The sequence below is a fragment of the Bos indicus x Bos taurus genome, chromosome 10 (genome assembly GCF_003369695.1).
Source record: "Bos indicus x Bos taurus breed Angus x Brahman F1 hybrid chromosome 10, Bos_hybrid_MaternalHap_v2.0, whole genome shotgun sequence".
In the NCBI taxonomy this organism is placed as follows: domain Eukaryota; kingdom Metazoa; phylum Chordata; class Mammalia; order Artiodactyla; family Bovidae; genus Bos; species Bos indicus x Bos taurus.
In genome coordinates this window covers 97,085,739-97,099,045 of record NC_040085.1, presented here as the reverse complement: position 1 = coordinate 97,099,045, position 13,307 = coordinate 97,085,739, and the positions used below count along the sequence as shown (strand labels likewise).

General features: G+C 40.9%; 1 protein-coding gene across 1 annotated transcript in view; it reads left to right on the top strand.

Annotated features, from left to right (window-relative positions):
* Positions 1-241: 241 nt before the first annotated feature.
* PGGT1B (protein geranylgeranyltransferase type I subunit beta) overlaps positions 242-13,307 on the top strand; it is a 56,266-nt gene continuing 43,200 nt past the window's right edge. Inside the window, exons 1-2 of the mRNA XM_027552624.1 lie at positions 242-401; positions 10,898-11,016. Of these exons, the coding sequence (XP_027408425.1) occupies positions 262-401; positions 10,898-11,016 (259 nt within the window). The 5' untranslated portion in view covers positions 242-261. The remainder of the gene's footprint in view (positions 402-10,897; positions 11,017-13,307) is intronic.

Here is a 13,307-nt window from a genome sequence, read left to right as displayed (position 1 = left end):
CAAAGGGGAAATCTGAGGGAGAAATTGCCGCGTAAGGCCTTCGGTTGACAGCGTGTGGTTTCAATCGCCAGCTGGGGTGGGGGCGGACGCACGCCCCCTCCCCACGCACGCCCCCTCCCCACGCACGCCCCCTCCCCACGCACGCCCCCTCCCCACGCACGCCCCCTCCCCACGCACGCCACCCAGGTGTCGCCCCTCGGTTCCCTTAGAGCCGCGCGCCAACTGCTTCCGGGTCGCCGCAGACGTCGTTTCCGTAGCAGTATGGCGGCTACAGAGGATGAGCGGCCGACGGGGAGCGGAGAGGGAGAGCGGTTGGATTTCCTACGAGACCGGCACGTGCGGTTCTTCCAGCGCTGCCTCCAGGTTTTGCCTGAGCGCTACTCTTCGCTCGAGACCAGCAGGTAATTGGTAGCTCACAGTCAGCGGGGCCGACACGGGGCCCGGCCCCCCGAAAGACGCTGCGGAGCTTGGCGGCTTAGTGGGCGCCCGCAGGGGGCTGCGCCGCCGCCCACTGGGTACTGCCTCGCCTCCCGGGCCGTGGTGCGGTCCCCATTGCTCCCGCGAGCTAAGGCGAGAGGGCTGGGACGAGCTGGAAGTCGCGGGCTTTTGGAATCTTCAGGTTCCGCCCTTTTTCACTTCCCAAACATTTTTTCGTATCAACTCTGAGCTGCTTCCCCGAGCCTGTGAGTCACTTGGCCTCACTTCGGAGTATAAAAAGAGTATTTGTTATCGTATTTTAACTAATAATCTCCAGTGCTTCCCTTGCCTCCGTAAGGTCATTAACTCTTCATTGAATGTCTGTAAGGCATTCAATGTATAGGAGCGGCAGAGAGCCTCTAAGGTTTCCGTAGATAAGAACTTCCAGGATTATAAGTCTGAGGATTGGCGTAAAAGGTGCAGTGTTGGTTGGAGCAGCCTGTTAAAGTTTGATTTGCAGTAGTATTGTGAGTTAGGGTTGTCTGAGGACTGTGATCTGGCAGAGGCTAAGAAACTGAATTAGCCATTCAGAGTAGAAGTCGGGATGAGAAGAACGAGAGGAGGAGGCGATCTTTGCTCTGCATTGCTGTATTTCAAAGTAAGATTCCAAAGATGCCTTGCACTGGCTTGGAAGAGAAGGCAGATTGGTTTTGCTCTGATCTCTTTCCGTGTTTTCTTAACTGAGCCTGGGGTTAAACGGTTTGACCGTTTCATGACTGGGTCAGTTTGGGAAGTTTTATAGATTACTTCTGCATACACGGTCAAGAAATATTGTATAGGTGCTGGAGGACAGCTGAACAAGACACGCAGGCAGTTTCAATAGGGCTTTCAATAGGTTCCTAAACCAGATTTCCTTAGACTTTCCCTAATCACCCTTTCCAAAAGAGACTACTTCCAGTCACCACCTGAAATTATATATTGATTGATTGATTTGTTTAATATCTTTCACACAGGATTGTAGACTTCAGGAAGGCACAGTTTTTGTCTTTCTTGTTTACTTCTATAACACCTGGACTGCTTCATCCAATTTGGTAGCCACATTTGGATATTTAAATTTGAATTAAAGTTAAATAAAACTTAAAAATCACTTCCTCTGTTTGCAGTAGCTACCACACTTCAAGTGCTCAGTCACCACATTGGCATGTGGTTTTTGTGTTTCAATATTTCCGTCATCTCAAAAAGTCCTGCTGGACAGCATTGCACTAGATCCTTGACTAATCTGGCCTAAAGGCAGGCAATAAGTACATAATTTTGTTCAGTAGTCATTCTGAGCTTAGCCCTGAAAGATGAGCAGATTTTTGCTAAAGAAGGAGTGAAGCATCATTTATATTCCTTTCTCCATCCATGTGCATTGACTGACTAGTAGAGCCTATGTTTTGACCTAAATTAAATTAGCATTTCCAAAACTCAGTCAATTGATTGGGATGTTTAGAAATATACTGGTAAATCACAGTTTATGATGATTAATTTTATGTGAATTTAAGGCATTTGAATTAAAAATGTCATCCTGTTTTGACTGTTGAACAGTTGAACTTTGCTTGTAGCTACCACAGGTCTGTGTTGCTTTTTCAAAATGCCACTGTGTTTGATCTCTCTAAAATTCAGCAAGGACAAAACCATATAGACTAATGTATATTGGCAGTAAACTCTAATCTTGCTCGTAGCATAAGTAAAGCAGCAAAAATTATCTTATTAAACAATTAACTTCAATTGATTTAATAACCATATAATCTTAGAATTTACACCAGGCATTGTGTATTAGATAACAGATATGTAATATACTGTGCTAGTAAAGAAATATTAATTATATTCTTTTTATGCTTCATGTTTGTTACCTAATGACTTTGGATTTTTTTAATGGCTCAGTTAATAACCACATTTAAGATACCCTGCACATACTGGTTTTTGTAGTGATTTTTTAGCAGTTTTTCAGTATTTCTTGATTCAAACTTTTTACTCTCCTTAGTTCAGCATTAAATCCTTTTGTGGTGTATGTGATTCATAATTGACTTTAAGATGCTTGTGAAAGAAGCTTCAACTTTTTAAGCAAAGGTACCCAGTCACAAAATTTTTACTTAAGATAAAACAGCGTGTTAACTAAGTCATAACTGTTAGCTGGTATTGTAGTTAAATTTCACAAGCATTTATTGAGGGGCTGCCATATGGCTGGGTATGAGGATATGGTGTAAAGCAGCAGTACCCGAGCTATTTGGCACCAGGGACCAGGTTCGTGGAAGACGATTTTCCGTGGACGGAGAGAAGTGGGGAGGGCGGTGCAGGATTCGAGCACATTACATTTATTGTGCAGTTTATTCCCATTATGATATCAGCTTCAACTCACATCATCAGGCGTTAGATCCTAGAGGTTGGGGACCCCTGGAACCTACGATTCAGGTATTCCTGTGTTCACTTCTTTTTACTGATAGATAGGAAGCAGCTGACTCCTGGGAAGGCTACTATTGAACTAGACATTTAGACTCTCATTTTCTGACACATCATTTTAATAAAATCATTTCTCTCTCTCTTTTAGCCTGACCAATAGAATACTTTTATTTTTATTTTATTTTTCTAATAGTGGCTTTATGAAAATTAAAAGGTTCACTCAGGTTTTTCTTTTATCTTCTGAAAAGTGGTAGTTACTAGTTAACTCAGGTGAATATAGGCCTTGGATTGTGAGCTTTATCAGTGAGCAGGTTTCTTTTCATGAATGGTTTAGAGAGCTTTTTGGTTATGTGATATTGTTGTCATTTGTATTTGGGCAGTGGGCATTAAAATAGGTCTTTTTAAATTGAGAAGCAAAATATTGACCATAGTCTGTTATTTTTACAGATCCAGCTCTTCTAGAAGGGTTTAGACAATTCGTTTTGTTTCTAAGACATTTACAAAGTCTTTCTATCCTGGTGTCCTCCATATCCCCTGTGTATCCTGTGATGTCACCACTTAGCCACCTACAAACTTCTTTGTCCTTTGGTTCCCTCCCTTATCTGAAGTACATCACAGTCTGACAGTGTGTCTCTCAATCAGTGATAATGGGGTGCTTATAAAAAGACATATACCTGAGGCCCCTCCCCAGATCTGCTTCGTCGGACTTTCTTATGGGCTTGGGAGTCTAGCAGCATAGTAAGCATCCCAGGTGGCTCTCATGCCCACTAAAATTTGAGACAGTTTGCCTAATAGAAGAAAGAAAAGTACAAACAGGTGGTTACAGCAGTGCGCCCCAGCTCTAACGTGCATGTGACTCACCTGGGGGTCTTGTCAAAATGCAGATTCTCAGGGTGTAGGTCTGGGCGGGGTCTAAGATGCTGCGGTTGCAACAGGCTCCCAGGTGAGGCTGAGGCTGCCGACCCCTGCTGCCCCTCTGTGAGTTTGTTCACACAAAGGTTGTGATCGTCACAGGGCATTCTGGAAGCACCTGTGTAATTCCACCCAAAGAGAGACTCAGAGAAGAGTCTAGTCTGAGGCTTCTTGGAAAAAGGTAACCCTGGGGCTAAATATTAAATGTGTTGAGTTTTCATGTAGGTGGGTGGATAATAGGCAAAAGGACGATAAAGACAATAAAGATAGATAGGCGAGTGTTGACCAGAGTGTCATCAGTCAGTTCTCTTAATAGTGGTTCAAAATGTTAGGCAGGTATGGTCAGAATTGAGTATGGAGGGGTAGGTATGGACTTTGCCATGTCAAGAAACTGGGAACTAAATATCATGTGAGTAATGGGAAGTTGCCAAGCAGTGGGTCTTCTGGTTAGATAAGCATTTCAGAGTGATCGCTAGACTTTAGATAGGTTATTATGTTAAGTGGGACAAGACCAGAACCAGAGTCATCAATAGTGACTGAAGCTGTTGCAGTCATCCAGGAGCCAGGTCCTGGGATAGCAGAAATAGGAATAGAAAGGAGAGGATGAAGAAGGAAGGAGGAATCCCAGAATTCTAGGGTTGAAACTGCCAACTAGAGAACAAGAGGCAGAAGGATATAGGTACTTTGTAATTTTCCCCACAAATTTAACCTGCTTAAGTTTAGGATGTTTGTCTTATTTATTTTTGTCATGACATCTAGTCTGTAGTGGCAAAGAATCTGACTGCAATGCGGGAGACCTGGGTTCAATCCCTGGGTTAGGAATATCCCCCTGGAGAAGGGAATAGCTACCCATTCCAGTATTCTGGCCTGGAGAATTTCATGGACTGTATATATAGTCCATGGAGTCGCAGAGTCAGACATGAATTTCACTTCTAGTCTGTAGTGGATATTCAGTAAACACTTCTTATTAAAAATTAGTTTGCAGGAGAAATTTTATTTTGCATGTTAATTCCAAAAATGTGTGACTGTTCTTGAAAATATTTATAGGCTGAGCTATTATAGTTATAGGCTATATATCTATAGGCTATATATTTATAGCTATTATATTTATAGGCTGAGCTATTATAGTTATAATAGCTAACTATTATAATTTGTAGTTATAAATTGACCAATATTGACTATAAATAGTCAATTTATAGGCCTATATTTCAGCATAAAATATAGGCTGAAATATTTTAATACCTTGAAAATATTTCAAGATATTTTCAATATCTTGAAAATTACTGTTTCAAGATATTATGAATGAAGAATCAGCTTAAAATTCTGGAAATCACAAATCTTTCTACCATTCATTCATAATTATTTATTGGTGCTTCTATGTACTATGTATTTTAACTTCATGATTCTTTCTAATGTATACTACCAGACTCTCCATTTCCACTGTTAATTTTATCAGCAGTGGTGCTTCTGTTTCTTAATGTAACTGTTCGTTTATAATTAAGAGCTCTTCGGCAGCATGATTTTGGCCATGTTGTTGTCCTCACTAATTTGTGTCTGACTCTTTTGTGACCCCATGGACTCCTGCCTGCCAGGTGCCTCTGTCCATGGGGTTTCCCAGCAAGAGCACTGGAAGGGGTTGCCATTTCCTTCTCCGAGGGATCTTCCCCGACTCAGGGATCGAACCTGAGTCTCCTGCATTGGCAGGCAGGTTCTTTACCACTGAGCCACCAGGAAAGCCCTGGTTTGGCCATAGCCCCACCTTAGATCTAGCCAGGAATGCAGTCTATTGTTGAAGATGCTGGTAGACGTCAGTAAAGAAATTTGTACTATAAAGTAGCAGAGCAAGTGACCCAAAATTTGAGAATCTAGTCAACTCCCGTGAAAAGAAAGTGAAAGTCGCTCGGTCGTGTCCAACTCTTTGCGAACCTGTGGACTATATAGTCCATGAGATTCTCCAGGCCAGAATAATGGAGTAGGTAGCCTTTCCCTCCTCCAGGAGATCTTTCCCAACCCAGGGATCCAATCCAGATCTTCCAGCATTGCAGGTGGATTCTTTACCAGCTGAGCCACAAGGAAAGCCCAAGAATACTGGAGTGGGTAGTCGATCCCTTGTCCAGCAGATCTTCCTGACCCAGGAATAGAACCAGGGTCTCCTGCATTGCAGGCGGATTCTTTACCAACTGAGTTATTAGGGAAGCCCTGATCCATAACTCCCATAAGTGAGTGTTCCTGGTATACCCCAAATGATCGTTCACTTGCTCTGACCTGATGGTACAATACTCAGATAGTAGCATAAGAAAATCATATCACAGCTGATCCTTGAGCAACTTTGGGCTTGGGGCCCAGGGTGTGCAGTGGAATATCAGAGGTCAGGCTCTCCTTACCAGAGGTTCCACAACTTCAGATTGTGTGTAGTACACTGTAGTACGTATTTACTGGGAAAAAAATCAGCATATAAGTGGACCCGTGCAGTTCAAGCTTGTATTCAAGAGTCAAATTATAGTATGGCTAGAATTTTTTTCCCCCCACTGCACAGAATGTTTTTCCTTTTTTCTTTTGGTTTTATTTAATTCTTACTTCTTTTGTGCTGTTTTCTAAGCCTGAAAACAGTTGTTCTTAAGTCTAAAAAATGTGAGGCCTTTTGGAAGCATCATTTAGTTCATGTCTCTTACCTGCAAATTGATCTGCTGGTGAAGGAACTTGATCAGGCTCAGGGGGAGTGGGGTGGAGATGTTACTTCTTCATCCATGTAAGATTAAACTTTTTATATGTAATGTTCAGAGTAGGAGAACGGGCAGGAAGACATGGCTTACTTTGGTTTTTCAGGCTACAGTCTCAGAGTTCAATTCTGGGGGAAAGAAGAAAGGAAGAAAACAGACAGATGCACTCTGAAGAAGTAATAAAGTAAAAAGCACTTTGCTGGCCTCATCTTAGGAACATGTACTGGCACAGTCACCCCTCTAGATGCCTGCACCAAGACAGGTTGCCTGATGGTCTCTACCCCAGGCACCATAAGACCTCACATTATTTCTCCCAGAGGCCCCCAGCCCAGAATTCCTTTTTATTCCCTAGGAATTATTTAATTATCTCGCTCTCAGAGTTTTAGGACTACTTGAGAACTTTAGTATGGTCCCCAAAAGAATATTTTCTTATTATCTTATCTTAGAGGAAGGCTGGATGTTTGCTCCAAAGGCTTCTTGGTTCTATTCTGCCAGCCACTGCTGGATGCTAAATTTGATAAACAGTCTTTTCACTATAGTGCTGTTAATCCTATAAACCTTAGTCTAAAGTGCTATGGGTTGAAAATGCTGGACTTTAAGAAGCCTTTAATAAGTATACAAGGTTTTAAAATAGTTTACCATCAGATGACTGATTTCCATATCATAGTACCAGTATAATTTTAAAAAAGACTCAGTTAACACTTGCATGCAGATAACCGTAAGACTTGAGGGCAGAGTTTCTAGACCTCAGCACTTTTGACATTTTGGTCCAGATAGTTCTTTTCTGAATGGTCCTGTCTTGTGCATCATAGCAGCGTACCCCACTGTACCAACTGGGTAGCAGGAGCACCCTTCTCTAGTGATGAGAACCAAACTGTCTTCAGAATGGCCGCTGGGGAGCAGTGTTGACCCAGTGCACATCACTGTGCTTCTGTAAGCCTTGCTGCCCACTAGAGTCACCTGAGAAGCTCACTGCTTCCCATCCCCACTCACCCAAGCCCCAGGTGCCAGACCCTGCCTTCCGTCTAGGATTTCTGATTTCTTTGCTGTGTAGTGAGGTCTCGGCCTCCAGGTTTTGCTGCTGGTGTGGTGTTTGTCTTTACGCCGATTCCAGTTGCGCCATACTTGAGAAACACGCCTTTGACTCAGAGCCCCTCAGCAGTTTCTGTTGGTGATCCAGCACTGAAATCTGAAGTAAGTTACTTGAGTTCTTTGGATTTTATTATCTTGAGCTAGAAAACGAAAGAGATGGACTGGATGACTTCTGCTTTTAATTTAAAAAATAATACCTACTTATTTTTACAGCCCCTTGTTTACATTTTTCTGTAACATATTTTAGTAACGGGAAGATCATTGTTCTCTCAACGTCTTCACGTTGTCTCTCACTTACATCTCTCTTCATTTTGCTTAAAGACTCCGCCAGCAATGCGGGCTAGGCAGGATCAGTTCCTGGGTCAGGAAGATCCCCTGGAGGAGAGTACGGCAGCCCACTCCAGGAGCCTGGCGGGCTAGATAGTCCATGGGGTCACAAAGAGTTGGACACGACTGAAGTGACTGAGCACATAGTAATGATTTAATAAACTGAATTATTAGATGCCTTATTTTACCTGACTGTAGTCATTCACTTTATAGATTTCAGCAAAACTGAACCCAATGATAGCTCTCCAGGAGGGTCAGATGTAATATTGCAGGTCCTTTATTTGTTAGTTAATTCTGTAAATTATTTGACTGCATATCATGCACAAGGCAGACCTTATCTCATGAAATATAACTTTCATCAAGTGAAGTGACTTTGAAATGTGGGTACTGTTAGGTAGAAATTTTCCCCACGTTTAAAGCATTTGGTTTTAGAGAAGAGTGGTTGGGGGTGGGGGTGGTGGAGATTGCCAACCAGTGAAAAGGCCTGTAGTGTTAAGACCGTGAATGTTAGCGCTGTCCCTTCAGATCAGGAAATACCAATAGCAGTAGCTTCCATTTATTTAGTGCTTGCTTGTGAGCAGGTAAGCACAATAACTGTGTGAAGTACAATGATTTACAGGTAAGGAAGCTGACTTAGAAAAGACTTAGAAAGGGTTAGGTAACTTAACCACATTACAGATGGATGGAAATTGGCCAACCGAGGATTTGAAGCTAGCTCATTTGACTGCAGATCTGAGCTCTCAACTACTGCTTCCCACATAAAGGGGTTCTACTCCCCTTCATGTATTCCTGATCTTACTCAGATAAATCACCTCTCTAATTCAAGTGGATCTCAGTGACTTGTTGGAATTAAACTGAGATAATAATGAGAAATTTTCTAGGTCAGTGCCTGCTGCTGCTGCTAAGTCGCTTTATTCGTGTCTGACTCTGTGCGACCCCATAGACGGCAGCCCACCAGACTCCTCGGTCCCTGGGATTCTCCAGGCAAGAATACTGGAGTGGGTTGCCATTTCCTTCTCCAGGTCAGTGCCTAATACATAATAATAATCTCTCAATGGGCTTCCCTTGTGGCTCAGCTGGTAAAGAATCCACCTGCAATGTGGGAGACCTGGGTTCAAGTCTGGGTTGGGAAGATCCCCTGGAGAAGGGATAAACTACCCACTCCAGTAGTCTGGCCTGGAGAAGTCCATGGACTATATAGTCCATGGGTTCGCAAAGAGTCAGATGCAACTGAGTGGCTTTTACTTTCCACTTTCCAATCTCTAGATAATGTAAGTCTCCCAGAGTGTCTTCTTGAGTATACCAGTATCTCACTAGTTTTAATTTTTTGGTTGGAATTAAAGCTTTGGTTGGAATTAAATTGCTCTCTGATTTCTCCTCCTGTTATCTAATGGATGCCAGCCTTTTCAACCAGGGATTAGAGAGAGAATTATACCCTTTAAAAAAATGAGTGACTGTTTTTCCATTTCTCCTAAAATTAGTAATACCATTCTAAATGCAGAGGAGAGAAGTTAATTATATATAGTGATTGCCTTAGTGCGTTAAGGCTTAATTTTCCCTTGGAATCTCTATAAAAGGTTATAGAATGCATGGAGTGGCTCTGCGAGAAGACTTTAGACCAGATAATTTGAAGTCCTAGTTTGTCAGTGTTAGTCATAGGAATTATTAGAATGTGGAAATGAGATAACCATGTTCAATCAGACAATACCATAGAATGCATCTCAACAGGAAAGGAACTATATATGTAACAAACTATTCATGTAAAAAGCAGCCACTGCGGGGACCAGTTTTTATGTGAGAGTACGGGCTTAGCTTTCTGAGTTAGTGCACAATCTTGGAGGGGAAGGATTTTGCTTTAGAGTGTTGCATTTCTCAAAGACTGTTCATTTCTAGGAAATGGGAGTTACAGTGCATTTGCATTTTTAGTGTTCCTTGTTCCCCCTTTTTTCGCAAGGGGTCACATTATTTATAAACAAATTTGAATAATGATAGATTTATTCTAACATCCTTAAAAATTAAGCACCAGGTATAAGCATAACTGCAGATGGTGACTGCAGCCATGAAATTAAAAGACGCTTGCTCCTTGGAAGGAAAGTTATGACCAACCTAGACAGCATGTTGAAAAGCAGAGACATTACTTTGCCAACAAAGGTCCATCTGGTCAAAGCTATGGTTTTTCCAGTAGTCATGTATGGATATGAGAGCAGGACTATAAAGAAAGCTGAGCACCGAAGAATTGATGCTTTTGAACTGTGGTGTTGGAGAAAACTCTTGAGAGTCCCTTGGACTTCAAGGAGATCAAACCAGTCAATCCTAAAGGAAATCAGTCCTGAATATTCATTGGAAGGACTGATGCTGAAGCTGAAACTCCAATACTTTGGCCACCTTATGTGAAAAACTGACTCCTTGGCAAAGACCCTGATGCTGGGAAAGATTGAAGGCAGGAGGAGAAGGGGATGACAGAGGATGAAATGGTTGGATGGCATCATCAACTCAATGGACATGAATTGAGTAAGCTCCGGGAGTGATGGACAGGGAAGCCTGGCATGCTGCAGCCCATGGGGTGGCGAAGAGTCAGACATGACTGAGCAACTGAACTGATAAATTGCTGTTAGCGAATCAGTGAAAATTGAGATTTGTATATATTTTCCATCCTTTTGGCCTTATATATACTGACTAGGTGCATGGAATTCTTTCTCAATTCTACTTCTAGCCTTTAGGTTGCTCATAACCTGGCTTCAGTGAATTCATGTATACTTCAGATGAGTAGCACTGAGTTCTTAAGCCTTAAACATCCCTTTATTAGAAATTAAAACAAAGATTTGATTGATATTATTAAATTATAAAACTAAATTGGGTTTTTCTGTTTTCACAAGTTGGGGCTATCATTTAAATTATTGTAAAGTTAGAATGAGTTTATTATTTTTCTGAAACAGAAAGACTTCATTGGTTTGATAAGATGGAATTTTATATTTTTTTCTTTTTAGGTTGACTATTGCATTTTTCGCACTCTCTGGGCTGGATATGTTGGACTCCTTAGATGTGGTGAACAAGGATGATATAATAGAGTGGATTTACTCCCTGCAGGTCCTTCCCACAGAAGACAGTGAGTGAGTTTTTAGCATTTTATTTTTAGTGTGACTAGCTGTACCTAGCGTAACACGTGTGTTGGACTCGGAAATCTTCGTGTATTCACAAACCATTATCATATTGGGTTGGCTGAAAAGTTCGTTCGGGTTTTTCGTGACATCCTGCAGAAAAACACGAACAAACTTTTCGGCCAACCCAGTATTTTATTCATCTGCGTTTTCCTTGTAATACGACACTCCCTTTCTGTTTGAGCAAGGTGCTGACCAAGGTAGGCATCGTGCCTTGCGAAGACTGCTCAGAGGTTGAATGGGGATTCGCAGTTGTGCACCATCCTGCTGTGCACGTCCACCCTGACAGCTGCTGCTCGACGACTTGTATTCCACATTTATGTTTGGTTAGTTTTGTAGCATTCACTCTGTTTTTCATTCTCAGCCATTCTTTTTGTCTCTTCACTGAAAAAAAACTTGCCATCAAAAAGTTTCATTCCAGCCTCTTAACCATTTTCCCTGCTAATGTTCCATTAGTGTTTCTTTAATGGTTTCTTAGAACTCTTGGTTATACTTCAGTCATTTTTATGGTTCTTAAAACTTTATGTATTTGATCAATTAGTTATCAGAATTCATAAATTACTGATCAGCTAAATACACACAAGTTTTATAAATTCTGTTGTTCACTCCGTTAAGTTTAAAGTATCGAATATTGATTTAACTTACAAATGTTAGAAATGCTAACATTGAGCTGGATTAGATCAAGCCCAAATAAACTCCCAGAAAGTCATGTACTTCTTATGTATGATCACTGCTTACCTTTCTTTTATAAGTCAGCATTTATAATTTAATGATGTGGTTCATTGGTTGGAATAATCTCACCCAGGTAAGCTTTGGGGAAATAATAAACCAAAGCTTTATTTAGAAAGAAAGAGCTTTGATCTATTAGCAGATGCCATTGGACATAGTTTGAGCTTTCTACTTTATTATTCTTGAAGTTTGTAGTATTTGTTTATAATTTTAAAAAGTCTTTGCCTATTAATGAATTCTTGTTAAAAAATGATTAGGCAGTTTTAGATCTTTCAGAATTCTGATATAAATATCTAATCATTTTTCACCAATGACATAAAGCAGCATATGTGATATCCTGAAGAGTATAGATTCTAACATCTTGCTGAGTAGTATTTATTGAATGTTCTGCTAAGAATACTCTGCTAAACTTGTACAGAGGGACTGTTGTAAACTATGAGATATGGTTCTTGTTCTCTAGGAGCTTGTGGCTAAGGTGAGGTTAATTTCTAGTCACCTGCAAAATGGAAGTAATTTGTATTTTCCTTTTTAATCAGAATTTTTTTTTCACTAGTCTGAGTGAAAGTCTGAAATTTTTTAAAGAGTTAGATATTAATATTAAACAGATGTAAGGTAGTTTTGTTACAGATTATGTGTAATTTTTGTTTGTTTATTAACAGTGCATGTCCTAATTATAAATTGGTGTTTCCTAAATATATTTCACATAATACAGATAGGAAATTATACACTGTGGTATATAGCAAAGCTATTCTATAAGAAGTTTTTGCTAAAATATATTACTTTTAGACATTACTTATGATACTTAATTTTCTTGGAGTAAAATAGCTATGGTTCCTCTAGAAATGTAGGAAACCCATGCTATAGGTTACAATCATCAGAACAGTAGTCATTTTTTTCATTGTGCTTCCTACTTTCTTTTATATTTTTATCTGCCTTTAAAGACTGTTTGCTGGCTTCATGATTGAGCTAATTAATACTATATTCTTTTTGAAGGCTTCTTACTTTTCTCATTATTTGATCTTCTATTGCAAGAGCCTTGCCAACTGTCATCTGAAACTGTCACGTTATCTCTGATAATTATGTTAGCTGTGCACTCACTAGAATGACCAAAATGAGAGAGGTGGAAAATAACAAATGTTGATGAGAATGTTGCACAACTGTAACTATTTTATAGTTACTGTTTGGCAGTATTTACTAAAACACAACAAAGTTACTAAATTTACAAATTTACTAATACGCAACAAATGTGCATTCTGTGACAGCAGTTCTGCTCCCTAGTATGTACCCCAGAGAAGGCAACGGCACCCCACTCCAGTACTCTTGCCTGGAAAATCCCATGGACGGAGGAGCCTGGTGGGCTGCAGTCCATGGGGTCGCTAAGAGTCGGACACGACTGAGTGACTTCACTTTCACTTTTCACTTTCATGCATTGGAGAAGGAAATGGCAACCCACTCCAGTGTTCTTGCCTGGAGAATCCCAGGGACGGGGGAGCCTGGTGGGCTGCTGTCT